At 31.2% G+C, this 15258-nt stretch overlaps 1 protein-coding gene across 6 annotated transcripts in view; it reads left to right on the top strand.

Moving 5' to 3' along the window:
- The window catches only part of LOC121124118 (monocarboxylate transporter 10), a 39648-nt gene that overhangs the window by 19485 nt on the left and 4905 nt on the right, over positions 1-15258 (top strand). For 2 of the 6 annotated variants that reach the window (XR_011781694.1, XM_040719234.2), the window contains exons 1-3: positions 4882-5047; positions 14122-14568; positions 14631-14822. Coding sequence is in view for 4 of the 6 variants with exons in the window: in XM_040719234.2 (XP_040575168.1) it covers positions 14140-14568; positions 14631-14822 (621 nt within the window). In the remaining 2 variants the exon portion in view is untranslated. Of the gene's footprint in view, positions 1-4881; positions 5048-13603; positions 13963-14121; positions 14569-14630; positions 14823-15258 lie in introns of those variants that run through there. The other 4 variants (XR_011781695.1, XM_071890903.1, XM_071890902.1 and 1 more) reach the window with 3 other exon arrangements.

The following is a 15258-nucleotide window of genomic DNA, read 5'->3' as shown; positions in this document are numbered from 1 at the left end:
GTCTCAAATGGTTCCACAATAATTTTGGCGACTTAACCTAGCCTGATTTTTGACCTCCAAACTCGCTGAATATGAATCTTATGAATTTTCTTATGTGGGGCACGATCGAACGACAAACCAAACAAATCTCTTTAACACATAAGACGAACCTATTTGTCTAATCAAGAGGGAATTCCAGGATTTGTAAAGGGCCGAGAGGCAAAGGCCTACTCCCACGTTTGGCTCCACAAAGAGGTTGTAGCTAAGAAACTAATTCGATACTCAATTTCTGAATAGTACAACAAAAATTTTATCATATAGACACTTAGGTTAATTTTCACGTAGCTCGACAATACCAACGTAAATCATAAAACTATCTAAGGAGCATATTTTTGTACTTTACTCTTTGAACTTTAAAAATTCCTGATTTCAAAAATGCTTTTTTTTTGGGAATCAAAGTTAGTTTAAAAAAAGAACCTCGTGGACTTTTCAAACGACTCTTAATCGTCGAAATTATCACGGAGTCATTTGAGACTCCTTTCGATGTATGCCAGGGAACGGAGTCAGGACTTTCATTGACAACCAAATAAATCCAGGACTTCACCTTCGTCTCTAGTACGTCCAGCAATTACTACATTGAATTTTTGATTTTTTTTTTCAATACATATAAATATATTCAAATTATTTCAATAACTTGTTTACATGCTCTGATTTCTTGTGATAGTTTTCATTTATAGACAAGTTAAATTATAAGATTATTTTTTATTTATTGAGGTTATCATTTTATTTGTACAAATGATATTAGAAATAAACGAAGGAGGAAGGATCATGTAAAAAAAATAACATAATCAAACATTGCAGGTTCTAATTATCTCTCTCCTACAAAATTCCCACATCATTATACCTTGTACCAGGCCAACCGTTATTATTTACTCATCTTTATTATGCAAATTTTGAGAGGTTAAGAGTCTTTTTTTTTTTAAATATTTCCATAAGCAATTTTGTAGAACACATAATTAGCTGTATAATTTACAATGTATGCATGCAATTAAAGTACGTGGAGGACTTCAGTCACGATCCAGGAGCTCGCAGTAAATCCTCCGTCTCAGTCAACCCCCTGAAGTCGGCCTTCAAGAAAACGCCAAATTCCTGATTTGATGACATGACCAGAAAGATGAATAAGTCCTCATCAGGAGTCCAGGTTTCTAAAAAGACAGGAAGAAGTTTAATGCTGACCCTATCTTCAACAGGTAGCATGATCGAGTAGTGACATTTTAGGATGGAGCAGAAAAATACCGATGTCTCTATGATGTCTAGTGAATACTTATTACTAACTCTTCCCCCTTAAATAATAACAGCTTTAGAAAAGCACTGTATATTTTTTTTATAAAGATAATATTACCATTCAGGCAGTTGTATTATTTTGCAGCAAAACGCTCAGCCATTTATAAACAATCTTAGTTATAATTGCAAAAAAAAAAAAAAAAAAATACTGTGAGGGAGGGTTCATCCTATTTTTTCACTATTCTGGTCATGACATTCTGTTGGTCTCGAGTAAAAGTAGTAAATATACATCAAATTTGTCAAAACCGAATATTAAATACTCATATATTTATTGAACGTATCCTTCATTCTTAATAAGAGTACATCTACCATACTAATCTCATTATTATTTTATTTATATCAAGATGTAGATTAATGTCATAGAGGACATTAATTATGAACAGAAAAAATAACATTTTATTAAACTAATTTCCATACACCTATGATATCTTGCCTCCTTTGGTTCTTAACTGCTCTTGAAAATAAGACCAAGATTTGAAAATATTCTACTAGAGACGAAAATATAATGAATATTTTATAAGGTGTCAAATAGGGAAGAAAAAAAATAAAAAAAAGAAGTGAAATTTATTTCTTAAATAAGCAAATTTAGAAATCCATTCATAAATTATTATGGAAGGAGTCCGAAAAAAGATGGGATTCTTTTTTTTCTAAAACCAATACAAGATCCGAAGTTCTAATAACGAAGAGCTATTTAAAAAAGAAAAATTGGCTGATGTTAATCTATAGTGCAAAAAAACCTACAATTTTCACATCGACTTTCTTGTGAAGATAGTGTCACTCCGTCATTGGCTGTTTTTTTTCTAAGAGGGGAGTTAAAATTTTTAATTCAATGTTTTATATTTAATTAACAAGGAAAAATAGGTAAAATTTATTTGTTAAAAATAATAAGTTTCGAAATTTCCTTTACTAAATAAATATTATAGATGGCGTCCGAAAAAAAATCTGAGTTTTTTTTCTTAAAACAAATACAAGTTCCTTATAAAAATTAGACTTTTATTTTTAATTTTGGCTACTTTAAGTGCCCTTTCCGATGCCTCCCAAGGGCTAATAATAATATTTTCTAGATAAAATTTACGATAATTTACCAAAGAATTCAACTGACATCCTAACTTTTTTACCAAATCAGAAAAACGTTGCATTTTTGTTGACGGACCTCATCACAAAAAAATTATATTTAACTTAAAGGGTAATAACTTAAGCCACCTACGAGTTTTAGTTTAAGTTGAGAATCTTTATTTGATTAAGTAGTTTCTGTTAATCCTTTCAACCCTAAAATATGTCAACTTGACATATTTTTTACCGGATGGTCCATTGAAATCTGAACACTTACTTATTCAATAATTAATGAAGGTTGAGTGATTCAAATTAATTTAAATCTGATATATTAAAACATAAAAAATTAGTTACAAATCATAACAAAGCTGTGCTCTCTATCTTACGTCGAGAAAATGACATTTGAGCTTGATCAATAAAATTACAATAGCGTACTCCAAGCAGTTGAGTATCTCCAGGACTTCTTTCTCGCCGTTAGCAAGTCTGAAACGTTGGAAAAGAGGAAATATTCTGTCAAAATGGCCAAACTGGATCTGAAGGAATTAAGAAAACAGCCGAAGCCAATCCTTTCAAGTTCTTGAGGGGCCGTGCAAGAGATCTTGGGATTTCACGATAGACTGTCCAGAGAGCTATCAATATAAGTGTTTGGAGAGAGCCTTTATAGGGTGGAGAGGCCACTTTTGACACCAGCATTGAAAGAAACTCATTTCCTCCATTACAAGATTGAATGAGTCTTTGGAACTCTTTTTTTGACACTTTTAGACCCCTAACAAGGAAATGCCAACTCCTTCAATTACTCCTGTTTGAGTGCATGTCAAGGGAAAGGCCTCCAGTATCTGTTATCTAAACACCGTTATCTTATAACACCTGTCAGTCCGCACTGGGACTCCACGACAGAGGATTACATCTGCAGCAAGTGCCAGGCCTTCCACCGCATGGAAGCCGTCATTAGTGCTAAGGGTGGCTACAAAAAATGAGTAAAAGAGGTCAGATACACATCTATTTATTGTTGAAATTATATTGATAATCAATTAATTACAGAGTTCGGAAGTAAAAAGTGGACTGAATGACTAATTTTAGATAAATGTCAATAATTTTATTTTTTGATTAATAATTTTGAATTTTTTTTTGACAAAACTTTGTAACACGACCTTTGTGAACATGTTCACTCAATATGGCTGCCCTCAGCAGTAATCACAGCCTCCACACGTCTGCGTAAATTCTTGTAGAGGATGAACTTGTCGGACAAGTTGTTCCACTCCTTTACAATGACGCTCGGATGAGATGCATATTAGTGCCCTCTCCAAAGTGACACACACTGTATAGTCCATCGGGTTCAAATCTGACGCACATGATAGCCACATGTCCTTGGTCCAAAAATCCGCCATGTTGTCTCCTCAGACCTTTTCTGGCATTTGGCCGATCTGTGTGAGAGTGTACCATCTTGGGTACAGACATAGTTGTCCTTTGGAAATGCAGCCTTGAGCCATTGCAGTATGTTGAACCTCAGCACCTTATAGTAGGCCTCCTGGGCGATTTTCTCCCACATCTTAAAAAAGATGGGAGGTATTTTCTTGCTGCCTCGGACGCCACTACCTCCAGGACCATTTTTGTACAGAACACTCCCTTGACCTCATCTGGTGATCCCCTAAGCCAACGACATTCAAACGTTTGTAAACCTGGTCCACGGTGAAAATCTTTTCCAGAAGGTCTGAGATCCTTTTTGCTCACTCATAATGAAAGATTTGAGAATTGTTTATTATTGCTTATTTAGGCAGAAAGGGCAGGAGATTCGGAATATGCGGGGGGAAATCACAAAACCCTCTATTTTAATTACATAATTCACATTTATTAAAAGTCCACGTTTTCCTTCCGAACCCTGTATATCTTGTTGAAGTTTAAAATTCAAAGTGTTATGACTTTAATGGACACCTTGGTATTGTGAGAATCACTTTTGACTATTTTAAATGCAATTTTTGACACCTACAAATGGTTAATTTGTTGATATAAAACGACGATAATTCACCAAAGAATTCAACAGTAATCCAAAGTCAAATTTCCAAATGAGAAAAATCATTCTAGCTTGATTTTGTACCAACAGACCATATGCCTAGAATAGTATATGTAAAAGGATAAATAAGTTAAGAGCCCGAAGAGTTTTAGTTATAGTTGATAAGATTTATGTGATTTCAGGGGCTTATTATTTCAGAGACTCTCTTTTATTATGGTGACGCGCATTTAGACTACTTTAAATGCAATTTGGGGCCCTCCTCAAATTCTTATTAAGAATAATTTGTGGTTAGAATTTGAGGATAATTCGTTTTAGAATACAAATGTAAATACTCAACTCAATTTTGAGAAAAATTCTTCTAGCTTTCTTTTATATTGACGTGGCACATATTAAAGAAAATAGTACGTTTGCCACAAGTCTTGAACTTGGAAAAGAAAAAAGAAAATAAAGAGTGGGGAGGTCTTCTAGGAGGAGAAAGAGAGCAGAGGCAACGTGTTGATAAAGTATATACAATATGTATATGTATACTCCATGTAGAAAGAAGACAGATATTCATCGGCTTTAATTATTACTTTAGATACTCGGTGTTAGTATTAAATTATATTTGGTTAGGCAGAGGCGAGTGATTTAGAATTAATACTATTTCAAGGATTGAGTGGAGTAAGTACCATCATACTTTATTTTATTATGCACCTAAGAAGAACTTGTTTTCACCCCTAATATATGTATTTATATAGAAGGAATTTTAATATATTACTATACTTATTTTTATAATAAGGGTCCATCCCTTATTGAAGACAGTTACAACAGAAAGTTTTAATTTAATGACTAAGGAAATAACTTTGTACAGCGAAGAATATAATAATACCATTGAATTACGAGGAGAAGGATCTGGCCTTTTATATTTGGACAATTAGCGCTTTGGAGGATCATGAAAGTAGATGGAAGATCTCATTATGTTCAGAAGGTTATGGGGTTTTTTCTTATGGAGTACCCGGGGGAGGGGAGGGAAAGGGGTGCTCGGAGGCGCTCCATTGACTGAGAAAACAGGACGGAGGAGATCACATCCTAGTACTTTAAATAATGAGATGTGATCTTCTCCTGCCTCATCCTCGGTCCACGGATCGACTCCTAGTCCTTCTCCTCCTAATCCAATGATATTGTTTTCACGTCGCTTCATTTAGCAAAGTTATTTCTTTATTATTAAAAGATTTCAATCATTGAATTTCATCTTTACGTTGTCGCTATCTCCAATTTTGAGATAGAAAGAAAAAAATATGACGTACGAGCAAACTTCACAGAGTACCCGACAAAAATATTAGGTAGACCTGTGATTATCAATTTTTTCTTCATTGGACAGACCATAGGCATATTTTTTTGGACGGGGAAGTGCTTAATTTTGTATTAAATATTTGAGGCTTCTTTATAAGCTATGGTAAATCTGGGCACCTATCCATGTGTAGGGCTGATACGACTATGTAAAAATAGGGAATCACTACTTGTTTCAAAAGTGGCCCCACTATCTCTTTTTTACTTATGTAAATAATTATATAACTGTGTTGATAGCTTTTGGATCCAAGCCTCTCCCCCCGCCCCAAAAAAAAAATAAATGTTGAAAACAAGAAACGCCCCTGGATTTCAGAACCCCGTCAGGATTCTTGATTTTATTAATATACCTTATAATCAAATTTACATTTGAGATATATACAAAAATTTCATGTTGACCACTGATTCTCCATTTTTTCATGTATTACTGAACCCCTATGCGAATTTTTGGATGAGGGACCAATTAATTTTGCAACAAATATTGGGGTTTATGATTTCTTTTTAAACATTTTTATGACATTTTTTAGAAAAGGCATTTCTCAATATCTTTATTTAAGGTCATCAAGACAATTATTGATGAACTTTTTTAGAAAACACATTTTGTGTACACAGTGGATACGGATGAAAAGTTGACTATGCCCAAATTTTTTCTTTTATCCAAAATGGCTTGGTAATATTTCCTTAGACTTCCTTTAGGACATTTTGCTTTATACAACTTTGCCTCAAGAATATTTCGCCTTATTATATATATAAATGGGATTTATTTGCTAATTTTTAGTTAAAATTCATATTAGCCTGAAATTATTTAATCGAAATTTGTTATGTTTATTACTAAAAAATTTATTAAATGGCTGTTTCCTATTGGAAAACTGATGGGTCATGTCCCTAATTTAAATGCATACAGCAAAAAAATCACTATTTAATGAATTCGAACCAGAGACAAAATAGGTTATAAAATTAGGATAATAAGAAAAAAATAAACAAACAAGGCATGATTCGAACGGAAGAAGTTGTAATCAGTACTCCGTTAGTAATTATTACAATAAATAATAGATTATTTATAATAGCAAAGACTCATGGATATACGAACGAGTATAATGTTAGAAAAGAGCATCATTATTACAACATAAAACAAACATTGAATACATTTTATAGTAATAAATATTGCATATTTTGATTTCAACCAAAAATAAATAATAATAACATATAAATTATATTCATTTATATATTAAGGTGCAATATCCTTGAGCCAAAATGGCTTTAAGGTAAAAGTCTTGTGGCAAAATGGTATGAAGCAAAATTACTAAGCATTATCCGAAGTATATTTAAAATCATACTGTGTTGATATTTTTGTAAATAAGTCATTGTTAAACTTGTCATTTCGAGGTTTGATTAGATTCTGGTTTTTACATATCATAAATGAATTTCAAAAGAAACATACTGAACAAATGTTGGCATAGGATTTGTACCTATAACAATTATTCATACTCATGAATTCCTATAAATATATTTAATATAAAAGGAATTAATAAAAATTAGACTTTATGCGGATTTTTTCCTTGTGTTTCTTCTATGCAAAGTATTTTATGTCGTAAAAAAAATGGTGTCTGAGATAAGGACGACTATTTCTTATATTCGGATAGGTCTATTTATACAATGGCAAGAAAAAGTTTAGAAAAAAAAGGAAATTGGTGCTGCCAAAACCTTTGTTAACCTTTTGACTCAAGTTAGCTTGACACAAAATGATGCGTCAGTTTCAGGTCGGGGAGCTATTTAGAAAAATTTGACTAGACACCCAGTTGTAGCAGTAACCTTAGAGCCAATTCAGAGTCTTTTTCCCCACCATGACCTTTCTCTACTCTGCAACCCTTTTCCTATCAATGCACGCCATCTTTGAGACAATATCATTGCTCCCCGAAATTATCAAAGCCACTGAAAGTGTAATAGGTTTGAAATCTTCTAGTGTTGACTTCATGGCCGTGTTTTGGCTAGCATATATTTCATTAAAAAAAGCATTGCGCAATTTCCTCATTCTATATACCAGAAAATCTATATACCAGAAAATCCAGAAATCTGAAACGTTTGATTTCCTTGTAAGACCCTGTAAATATAATTTTTTGAAGATTGAGATACGTAAACTCATAAGTCCTTGTTTATTTTGAAAATAATGACTGTTACAAATATTAAAATATGCTTAATAATGGAGCAATGAGAAGACCGGAGTCATTAATGATTGTGATATGAATAATTTTGTAAAGTCATCATCTCCATTATGTAAATCAGAATGTTTTTATTTATTATTATTCTATAACGGTGGACTTAGGTATAGTTCGCATTAATAAAATATAAAAATGCTCATTGTGAGCAAAAGTAATAGGTTAAGATAAGGCTATTAAAATTTTATAAATAGCATAATAGTGCAAAGTAAAAATTAACACAATTTATTAATCACTAAATGTAAATAATATATATATATATATATAAATGTCACACAAAAAAAGAGAACTAACTAAAAATCACTTCCCTGACAAAAGTATAGAGTTAAAAAATTGAATCCCTTACTAGTTATTATCTATCTCTCATCAATTATTTGAATATGAAACATCTATAAACTTTTATTGATCCCCATACATCTAAATTATTAATTATATTAGTATATATTATTATTTAAAGCCTGAACACACAATTCACTTTTTTCCCTTGAATATTATTGTAATTAAAGGACAAATCTTTAAAGGTTGAAAGTTGTTCTTTCTTTGACATTTTCGTTTTCTACGGCTATATTGATAATAAATGTGGGGTTCAGCCTGCTAGAACTCCAAGTCCTTCATTTTTTTTGCATAGTGTAATATGCTATTACATCGTTACACAATATTATTTCCATATTGTAGACAATCAGTTGACTATTATAATGAACAGAATAACACATTTTTTTATAATTACCCCCCTACTTCTCTCGTCCCCAATTGATCAATTTTGAATACATATTTCTTTGACTTACTTCAAATATCACTATTTATGATTGGCATCAAGTAGCATTCAATGAAATTGTGAAGTCTTATTATATTCTTAACGAAGTTGAAAGTTTAAACTGTAATCAAAATAAAAAATTTGAAATGTGTCTATTTCATATAGTAAAAATATCAACTTTGAGCCACAACGATGACATCTCCTACAATTATGATACAATTTATAACGACAGTGAAAACGCTTTTTATGAAAAACATGATGATTTAATGATGAAGTGGGGATGAGCCAATCAAACAAACATAAAGTAGTTGCATATGCGTGCAGTATATATGCTTGTAGTAAAGCAAATACTCTACATAAATAAAAGAAGTGGAAGGAAGCTCCTTGTAGTAGGAATTGTCATTTGCATTATCTTGAGACTTAATATCCCAGACATTGCCAATGAGATGGTGAGAGTGAGAAATATGATAATACTATGTTAAAATCCTTGTTCATATCAACTGCCTGTTAAATGATTTTGGATAGAGAAAATGAATTACTGCTATGAAAAGAAGAACCTTCAACATTAAAAATTCGCAATAGTGTAGGGAAAATATCATAATTATATTTAAATTCATATTTAGCATTTTAATAATGGATTTTTAAAATCCTTAACACCAAGATAGGCTAGAAGGCTCACTTCATAGAGAAAATTAACCACCACGACGACGAATTGAATAACAAACAAAAAAGAAAAGAGCACTCTCCCTAACCGTTTTTTTTTCTTTCTTTAATATCTAAACTTAATTTTTCCCCTACAAAAATTGTCAACTCTACTCCATAAAAGACATTTGACAATTTATCCACAATTGAATCACTCTAGGAAATATTTCCTCAATATCTTGGCAAATGGTTTTGATTACGTTATGGTTTTAATATTAAAATTATACCTTGGCATTTTTGTGTGATTTTTACAGCTGAATGTTCTAGCTCGCATAAAAATTGGACCGATTTATTTGTTTGCTATTTTTCTTTTTTTGCCCAAAAATTGATTTTGATATCTGCCTCCAAAAATCCATATCGATCCCGATTTCTTTGCAAATGATACGTTGTAGTTTGTCAATGCATGTATCTACTATAAAAGTAAATCCATACATTAAAAATTTCTCCCTACCTTTTATTTTCTTAATACTTGTCTCTCTATTCATCATTGACATTCTGAAATTTTACAAAGTAAATTTCGATTTAGTTGACTCCTATAATACAACAATAAATAACAAGGGCATTCCTACAACAACTTTTTAGAAGGAATCAGGTTAACATACTCACATTGTCAGGCAACCCACAGGTTTGGGAACCATTGATCTAAAATAATCGTTAAGAGTTGGTAACAAGAAAAACACAGGAGACTAGATACTAATTGTTTTGTTGTTTTTGTCTTTCTAAATTTTTCATTCCCTTTTGACCTTCGAGGTTTAGAGCTAGTGATATTCCTCTCGAGCTTTTTGAAATAAAGAAAGATACCGTGAATTTTTCTTTAGGCTCTTTTCATTAATTTTCATGAGTTGACTCTTAAAGGCGCTGACTCTACGTATTATGAGCTCAAACAGGGTGTATCATAAGATTACATATTAATATTAATTTATGTAAATCAAGGCCTTGTGTACATATATTGTACAATATATCCATAGATACAACAATATTTATTTATCTATGATAATATCTAAATAATAAACAGTTGTCAACAATAAAAAAAACAGAAGGCTAGGTACCATATGGCTTTTCAAATTATTCCTTGCCCTTTTGTCAGTCGAAGCTGTGACTGGGTGGATAAAAAGCTCGATGTACTTATTGGATATTATATAAGACTATCAGCAGCTTCTATGCCGTTGGAGCAGAGACGTAGGAGAACGGAGGTCATCGGAGCATCCCTTCTCAAAAGAGAAAACTATCAATAATTGGCTATTTAATATGATCCATTGAGACATTTGACCTCCATATTCGGCCAAGTTATTTCATTGCTAGGATTTTTGTAGAGAAAAAAACACACCTTAGTGATTAGAAAAGGAAAAAAACAATTGATATGTTTTTTTTTTTCATTCTTTAATTGACCATCGTGCTGCTAACATCTTGATTTGAATTATGAATTATCAACCATCTTAGGGGTAAATTGTTTTCAAAATCCATAATAAAATTGATATCAATGTATGTAAATATACTCGTAATTAATATATTTTCCCTACAATGTTATTATTTTTTAAATGCTGAATGCTTTCTTCCTTCTGGCAGTAATAAATGCTATCCTCTGAAAAGGAAACAAATAGACAGTTGATGTCTTAATTCAGTAATATCATAAGTAGAGATGGGTGTTTGTAAGAGCACGAGGAGAAGGCAGGAGGGAGATACATGGTACACCTGAATTAAGACCTTTGTTGATATCAACTGCTTGATTTATGATTTTGGAGGAGGAAAATGAATTTTTGTAATAAAGAAGAGAGCCTCATACATTGCAAATAACATAAATGGAGGGACAATATTATAATTATATCTAAATATTTTTATATTCCTTTTATTATGCAATTTAAAATCAGTTTACACCAAAGATTGTCGAGAATTCTTCTTTTAGATGTAGATGTTAACATCCCCACGACTTATTTAATAATGAGCAATAAAGAAAACAGAGGACAGGCAAGAACCATTTGTCATTTTCTAATCGCTATACTTGGTTTATCCTTTGCACATTTAAAACTCTTTAACCATAATTATTGCTGCAACTTTCTTATCTTGCTCTCCGCAAATCCCATTCTACACTAATATGCCACATTTGAGCAATATTTGACCTTTCTAAAATAAACATCATGAAAACTTTTTTAAGGATACACAATGATTAGGCACAATTTTGTCAATAAGTGAGTATTTGTTCAAGAAGGGTTAGTTAAGCCGCAAAATTGACTTGTCCTCAAATATGAAAAACTAATGAGAAATTCTTGATCAGCTCACCAAGTAGGATTGAATTTGGAATTTCAATTTGTTGACTTGTGCAAATTAAACAAGTTTTTATAACTTTGTTTAAAATTAATTTTCTTTATATTCTACTAGTTTGTATACTTTATGATGCTTTTGAGGGCCACTGAGAGTTATCTGTGAACTACATACTAAAATCCTTGTTTTTACTATGTAAGGTGTTAAAAAAAAGAAATCAATGAGCACTTATATTTTTGTATACTTCTTTAAAACTTTCAATATAATTCATCAATTTAGCAGTTGTTACAATTGAAAAAAGATGTATTCTACAGACTTTTTCAATTACAAGCTTATTATAAAAGTGTAGAACGTTTGCGGACACTAACTGCTATGATTATGCGTTGATTGATTAATATTTTATTCATTTCATTATGAAAATACTCTAAAAGTTGGCAAAAAACGCCATTATAGCCATTGTTACAAAAATCAAAATAACCCCTCAATAAATAAATTAGTAAGATAAATTATGTTTTAAAGAAGAAAAGGTGTCAATTAATCAATGATTGAGATTCAATAAACAATGTGAAGGGATCAATCGTTTAGATCGAATGTGTTGGTATAGTACAAATTAGTATTCATAGTATCCATATTATTGGAGCATGAATCATCATCGAATATATTTATTATTTCGGGAAAATGACAGTCGGCAAAGTGCAATAGAACCTTTAAAAACGGCTACTTGGAAATAAAGAAAAATAAATTGAAATGTTTTTTTCAAAAAATGTTTATTACATTATATATTATACGTATACTAACAAAGAGTTATATGGCGTTGCTCGGAACAAGGATGGGATTTTCCACTCCGGGAAATAACACCGACAATGTTCAATTCTATTTATTTTTAATATTTAAACTTTATTTTATCTACCAATCCAATATTCCATTCGAAATTCTTTTCTTTTTTTTCCCTGAAAAAAAAGAGAAACTTCAATTTTCCCCGATTCATTTTTATAAATTTATAAAACGTCCTTATTTGTATAGTTGTTTATGAGAAGACAATCACTTTTAGATTTATTACTCAGCCCCCAAATCTAGTCTCTTTGAGCTTCAAAAAATATTTTTTGTGCTTTGGGTATGGATTAAGCCCCCTTAATAGAGCTCCTAGCCTGGACAGGTTCAAAAGAGGTACCAATGCAAAGTTTCAGTTTCCTAGTCCCAAGGTTGTTCCAAGATTATTTTCTAATTAATAGAGAGACTTGACGAGTTTCAACATTTTTTGTTTTTGGCTCAATAACTCTGAGCTGGTTTGATTTATATACTACATACCCCCATATACGTCTCCTATTGTTTAAATATAATTAAACTAGTCAATAGTTTCTTACATCTTTCCTTGTTGGCACCTGTTCTCATAGCCAAAGACGGTTGCAAGAGTTAAAAAGTATTGACTTTTTTAATTAGGAATTTATAAAATTAGACTAAATAATATTTTTCGATGAAAAAATAAAAAGACTTTCAATGTATTATATAAAATAGATCAAGATATAATCAGGTTTAAATTATCAGAGGAGTAATCACCCAATAATTTGTAAGAAGTCAAATTTATCCGCCAAATAAATGATTCAGTGAAGTGTAAATATGTATGTAAAAAAAGAAGATTCGGCTTACCCAAAGTAACACAAAAATATCCTATGTGTTTTGTTATCCGTTGTCGATTTTATCCGTTCATGGCTATTTCATACTTCTATCTTTTTTTGATAAATAAACAAATTAATAAGTCATAATAATATATTTATGCTCAATTTCCAAAAGGATTTCTAGTTGATCCTTTATTGTATATATATGAGGTAGTCGTTTGAAATCTGAACACCTACTAATTCAATAATTAATTAAGGTTGCGTGATTGAAATTAATTTATATTTTCGATATATTAAAGCATTAACAATTAGTTACTAATCAAAACAAACTTGAGCTCTCTAGCTTACATACTTTTTGAAAAAAGGAAACTTTCCATTCGTGCACTCCAAGCAGTTGGGCGTCTCCAGGATATCAATCTACCCGTCTCGAAATGTTTTAGAGGAAATAGAGTACAAGGTTCTAATTTCTACAAGTGACAACTTGTAGAAACATATTGTACTTGTTGCATCCAAAAAATGAAGAATTTACAGTACTTTATGGGATGAGAATAATACAATAATTGATTATTATTCCATGGATGATGAATATATATATGGTGTCATTATAAAGTTCGAATGCTTACATTTATATTTCTCAACAATGCAAACTAACCATGTTATTTTAATAGACACAAATGACATGATGGTATGAATCAATATTTGGTAATTAGAATGACTGATAATTTGTAATTAAATAATACATTGCATCTTTTACAGTTTACTTATACAAGTTGCAATTTGTATAGATATCACGACTTGTTTACCTGAATATATAGTTTTGATAGACAATATACAATAATTGTTTTTCTTTTTCTTTTTAAGGATTTTATTTCAAGTAAAATGACCTTACTCAAGGAAAGCAATAGTAGTTTGGTAGACAAAAAAGAACAATATTCAAAATATGGAGAAGAAATCATTAAATTCCAGACAGATGAAAGTAGAATTAACCGACGGATGTCTCATATTGCACCTGAGGGAGGAATTAGAGGATATATTGTAGTTGTTGCAAGTTTTCTTGTGAATGGAATAATTTTTGGATCAATCAATTCATTTGGTATATTTTTCGTAGAATTAAAAAATCAATTTAAAGATGTCCCGGATGTGTCAAGTAAGGTGTCACTTGTGGGTTCCCTTGCCATTGGAGCGACTTTTTTCTGTTCTCCGATATCCGGAGTTTTGACGGACAAATTGGGAATTCAAGAAAGTGCATTTCTTGGTGGTTTGATTGCTACAATTGGAATGTTTCTATCATCATTGGTATACCATAAGGTACTTACTCATTTAAGAATTCAATATTACTGTTGTTTTAATCATCAAATTAATGTTTATAGTTGGAGGCTTTGTACTTTACTTTCCTTCTATTCGGCATTGGATCATCCATTATATACACTCCCTCATTGGCTATACTTGCTCACTACTTTCACAGGCATATTGGACTGGTAAATGGAATTGTTACAGCTGGGAGCTCAGTCTTCACTATTATCATGCCACATTTATTTCGATTTCTTCTTAATTCTATTGGGGTAAGCTGAAATTTGTTCAATGATTTATTGATATATAGATAGACTTGAATATAACATCAGAGACATGTAAGCGTAGGCTGCATCGTGACCTTTAAAAATGTGGTAAAAGAACTGAGAAATTAACCCAATCAATGACTGACTATAACATCAGATCAGAAGTCCTTTTGTTATATTTTTGGGGGGAATAAATATACATTTATTACATATAAATAAAGATACTTTACTAGAAAGAGTAGTCATGTATATCCATCAAGAATGTTTTTTTTATCTTTAATTCTGATTCGTTTAAAAATTTTAAATGTGCTTTGAACTTCCTTGACACAATTCATTGTTATTTCGTCTTTTGACTAAGATTCCTCTAATTTAATTTAATAGAAGTCAAGTTTTAGATTTAACTAGATACCTAAAATATTGATAAAAACAATAGCTCATTTTA

Source organism: Lepeophtheirus salmonis, chromosome 9 (assembly GCF_016086655.4).
Source record: "Lepeophtheirus salmonis chromosome 9, UVic_Lsal_1.4, whole genome shotgun sequence".
In the NCBI taxonomy this organism is placed as follows: Eukaryota; Metazoa; Arthropoda; class Copepoda; order Siphonostomatoida; family Caligidae; genus Lepeophtheirus; species Lepeophtheirus salmonis.
Note: the sequence above shows the minus strand (reverse complement) of the source record. Positions and strands in the feature narration are given on the sequence as shown.